This window comes from Nicotiana tabacum, chromosome 16 (genome assembly GCF_000715075.1).
Source record: "Nicotiana tabacum cultivar K326 chromosome 16, ASM71507v2, whole genome shotgun sequence".
NCBI classification, from domain to species: Eukaryota; Viridiplantae; Streptophyta; class Magnoliopsida; order Solanales; family Solanaceae; genus Nicotiana; species Nicotiana tabacum.
In genome coordinates, this window is record NC_134095.1 from 97,192,915 (window position 1) to 97,198,020 (window position 5,106).

General features: G+C 32.5%; 1 protein-coding gene and 1 non-coding gene across 2 annotated transcripts; one reads left to right on the top strand and one right to left on the bottom strand.

Moving 5' to 3' along the window:
• Nucleotides 1–275: 275 nt before the first annotated feature.
• On the bottom strand, nucleotides 276–1,028 carry LOC107831719 (uncharacterized). Its single transcript, XM_016659514.1, has one exon. It carries the CDS (start codon nucleotides 1,026–1,028, stop codon nucleotides 276–278), a length of 753 nt encoding a protein of 250 aa, XP_016515000.1.
• A 1,083-nt stretch (nucleotides 1,029–2,111) lies between these two features.
• On the top strand, nucleotides 2,112–2,218 carry LOC142171325 (small nucleolar RNA R71). The gene has a single exon (XR_012700897.1). It is a non-coding gene; the product is annotated as a small nucleolar RNA R71 (small nucleolar RNA).
• The last annotated feature ends 2,888 nt before the right edge of the window (nucleotides 2,219–5,106 follow it).

Consider the following 5,106-nt stretch of genomic DNA (forward strand, 5'->3'; position numbering starts at 1 on the left):
ATCTCCCTTTTCACCACTTCCTGCACTACATGATTCAATCTCCTTTGGGGTTGGATTATTGGCTTGTATCTATCTTCCATGAGGATTCTATGCATACAAATTGCTGGACTAATCCCTTTGATATCCTCTACAGTCCACCCTAAGGCTCCTTTGTGTGATTTTAAGACTTGAATTAGTCTTTCTTCTTGTTCTGCAGTCAAAGAAGATGAAATAACTACTGGAAATAATTCTTTCTCAAGATAAACATATTTTAAATGAGAAGGAAGAACTTTGAGTTAAAGTTTTGGTTGAACTTCTTCTGATTGCATCTCCTTATCCTTAGAATCCTTTTCCAGTATTTCAGCTTCTCTCCTAATTATGGGATCATCATCTTGTGCGGTGCCTGATTTGGTCAAACATCTTTCCATTGAGTCTGAAATTAATTGATCATCTTTGAATTCATCTGCAAGATCACTAATCATGTCAATAGAAAAGCATGAAGATGATGCCTCATCTCCTGAAAATCTTAGTATCTTTTGCATATCAAAAATGGTTCTTTCTTCATCAACTCTCAAGATTAGTTGCCCTTGATGAACATCTATGATTGCTCTTCCTGTAGCAAGAAATGGTCTACCCAAAATTATTGGTTCATCAGGACATTCTTTCATTTCAAGCACTATAAAATTTACAGGGAACAAAAACTTATCTACTCTTACAAGCACATTTTCAATTATTTCCTTAGGTTTCTTAGTACTTTGATCTGCAAACTGAAGACAAACACATATGTCCTTCATTTCACCAAGATCCAATTTTCTAAAGATAGAAAATGGTATCAAATTTATTGAAGCTCCAGAATCACAAAGTGCTTTTTCAAAATATACTCCTCCTAGAGTGCATGGAATGGTAATACTGCCAGGATCACCAAGTTTTTGTGGTAGTTTATTTTGAAGTATAGCACTGCATTTTTCAGTAAGCATTACCACAAAAACTTCTTCCAATTTCCTTTTACTTGACAAAATTTCTTTTAAAAATTTAGCATATGAAGACATTTGCAACAAAGCATCAGTAAAAGAAATATTAAGATGAATCTATTTTAAGATTTCCCAAAACTTTGCAAATTGACCATCAAGCTTTTCTCATTTCATTTTTTGTGGAAAAGGAATTGTCACAGGTGGGGTAGCCATTTTTCCAAAAAATTTTTCTTCCTTATTCTTTATTTCTTTTTCCTTTGATGGTTCAGATGGTTTTTTAATATTCTTACCCTTGTCCACCTGTTGTTATATCTGGTTCTTTTCTTGTTTGTCTGCATAAGGTTCATCTAGTTCCTTACCTAACCATAAAGTGATGGCCTTAAGGTTCTCCTTTGGATTTTTCTCTGTATTGCTTGGTAAGGGACCCTAAATCTTTTCTGACACAAGAACTGCCAATTGGCTTAATTGAATTTCCAGATTTTTGAGGGATGAATTTTGGCATTCCATCTTTTCATCAGTGACCTTAATATACTTGTACAAAAGGTCATCAAGACTTGGATGAGCTTGTTGGGGCCTCTACTGGTATGACCCTGCTTGTTGATATGGGCCTGCTTGCTGATAAGGTCTGTAACTCAGTTGCCCGCGATTTTGACTCTGGTATCCCGACGGACCTTGTACCTGTTGTTTCTGGAAGCTTTGAGAGTTTTCTGCACCATTTGGGTTACTCCACTAAAATCATGGATGCTTCTGTTCCATTGGACTCCCCAAAAGGATATGGCTTGTAACCGATGACATTAACTTGTTCATCCATTTGATTGGTTGCTTGACATTCATGGTTCTGGTGGTTTCCTCCGCACATATCACAAGCCTCATATTGTTTGATTGTTGTGTATTCACCTGAAAAGATTCAAACTTTTGTTTCAAATAAACAATCTGTTATGTTAGTGTTTTAAAGCATCAACCTGATTTACTGTAGCATCATTTTTAATGATTACACACTCAGATGGCCATTGGATAGCGTTCTCAGAAATTTCATTCAATAGTTGCAATGCTTTCTCTGTGGTTTTCCCCATTACAGAACCTCCTGCAGCTGCATCTATTACATTTCTAGCAGAGGGTTTTAGCCCGTGATAAAAAATGTACAATTGCATATGTTCAGGAATGTCATGGTGTGGGCATTTTCTTAACATTGCTTTTAATCTTTCCCAAGCTTGATAAACTGACTCCGTGTCAATCTGCAAGAAATTAGATATGTCTTGTCTTAACTTTGTTGTTTTAGCAGGGGAAAAATATTTGTTTAAAAACTTCTGAGTCATCTGGTCCCATGTCGTAATGGATCATTGAGGCAAACTTGGCAACCAAGTCTTGGCATATCCTTTTAAAGAAAAAGGAAATAGCCTTAACTTGATAGCTTCAGGAGGTACTCCATTATAATTAGCAGTTTCTACAAGTTCTAGAAAATCAATTAAATGACTATGTGGGTCTTCACTTGTATCACCAGTGAAGATACAAGATTGTTGAATTGTCTGAATCAGGCCGGTCCTGATTTCAAAGTTGTTGGCTGCCACTGGGGACTTCCTGACACTAGATTCACAGTTGAAGCGATCAGGTCTAGCATAATCCCTAAGGATTCTGTTTGCTGGCCTTGGCGCCACTTCATCAAATTGCTCCTCTACATGGACCGGTGGTGGGATCCCAAGTGGGTTAATGTCCTCTGCTTCCTAGTTTTCCATTTCTTTACAAGATGCTCCTTGGGAAGACGATGTTTGTTCTTTCCTGTGCAATTGAATAAATCTTTCAATTTCAGGATCGTAACTGATCAACTCTTTTGTAGAAGAGCGGGTCATAAACTACTTAAAATTTTTAAGTAAAGAAAGTACAAGAAAAATATAAGTATATAAAAATTACAAAAAATGATAAAAATAGTAGGTGCTAAGCAAAAATAATTATACGATAATTTTATTATCTATAGATAATAATAATATTATACTCAAACTTATAATAAAATAGGCATAAAGTAAAACAAAATGACGCAACAGTGAACCACGACAAGAAACAATACTATAATACTATTATATATGGACAAAAGTAATTAGTGATAATACATATAGTTGGAATGGTCATATGAATATTTTTCAGTAGTAAAAAAAACTTCAATGTGAAAGAATTAACAATAGTATAACAGTTATAAATATACACGTTATAAAAATAGTAAATAGTAGTTATAACACTATTATTATGATAAATGAGAGAGTACAAATAGCAATATGTATAATTTACTAAAAAAACAGTTAATGATGGAACTAGTAGGAAAAAATAATACAAAAGAAAAAAAAACTTTTACAATACTATTATGAACAAAAACATTACATTAGGATAATATCACAGTAGTAGTTATAGCACTTAATTAGTGAAACTATTAACTGAAACAAAAATAACAGTAATAAATTCTCAAATTAGTAACAAAATATTTAATCTGAAGTAGATGTATGCCAGTCCCCGGCAACGACGCCAAAAATTTGACGAGGCCAGTGCGTATAGGATTTTCCTACTCGTGCTTTGTCAAATTCTAATATACTTTATGATATCGTCCCACAGATATTGGAACATCTATGCTACAAACTTTTAATACTTCAACTACTATTTGAGAGAATCAATTTGATGAAAAGTGAGTGAGGTTTAAAGCTTGTTAATTACTTAAATAAAAACCAAGAACTTTCGGAAGATTTATAATTTAAAAGAGTTGGGAATTGTTGAATTCACTTGATAACATATTACAATAAAATCTCAATTTTACATATATTTCTCTAAAGGATAATTGCTTATTGCTAATACAATTATATCTTATCTCACCAAGAATTAGTCAACTAATATCACGCCGTGAGGTTATGTAATTAATTGAGTTAAAACTAGTGACGGTTAAACCGAAATATTTTCTGGTCTGAATTGTGCTAAAAGATAGTAAAAACTTTGTGAGAATATTTTTACTAAATCAATACTCTTGCGACTACAATTCCACCGTGAGAATTAAAATTGAGGCAATCAAGATTACCGGCTTTTAATAATAGCTTACTAATAATTACTCTCACTTTACTATTTTATTCAATGGTTATTATATATTAATTTTGCTCTGTGAGAATTACAAAATTAATATGAGAATAACTTAAAGATAAAATATATAGAAGTGATAACAATAATTAGTTAAAAACTATTGTTATAGTACAATATAAAATATAAATAGAAAGTTTCAAACCAAGAATGTATTAAAACTGAGATAATTATAATATATATATATATATATATATATATATATATATATATATATATATATATATATATATATATATATATATATATATATATATATATATACACACACACCAACTATCCCAACAAGAGAAATTACTCCATTATGTAGTAATAAAAACAAATTTAGAACAAAGAACTTATGAAGGAATATTCTTCTTCTAAAAGAAAGACAACTAGTAGCAAATACAAAAGACAAAGAGAGAGACCAAAGATTAATTTTCTCCCGTCAAAACTCTATATCTTCTCTTCAAAATTCACACTCTGTTTATAGAGTTTTCTTGCCTAAGGTTCTCCATAGTTGCAACTATGAAAATTGTCGGTGCAGCTATGACTTTGCCAATTGAGTTTCATTCTGCAGAGGAAGAACCATAGTTTCAACTATAGTTTGCTAGTTGCAACTATGTAATTTGCTTCATGATTTTCAATTGCCATTGTCGCAACTATGGTGCTATATTTGCTTCTTCATTCCTGGTTGACTACTCAATTCTCACTCTTTTTTGCTTCTTTTCTTTAATATTTATACGCTCTTCCTTCTGCGAAATATGTTAGAAAATATGGGAGAACATGGTATATTTATTCATGTTTTATTTAAAATCTTTAATATTTAACATATAAAAATATATGAATAAATTATACCCATCACTGAGATATCTCAAAGGCACGCAGGACCTGGTGCTATATTATCCATCAGGTGACAGTTTTAATCTGATTGGGTATGCTGACGCAGACTATGCAGGTTGTCTTGTGGATAGAAAAAGCACTTCTGGGATGGCTCACTTCTTAGGATCATGTATTATCTCTTGGGGGACAAGGAAACAAAATTTAGTGGCTCTTTCAACAGCTGAAG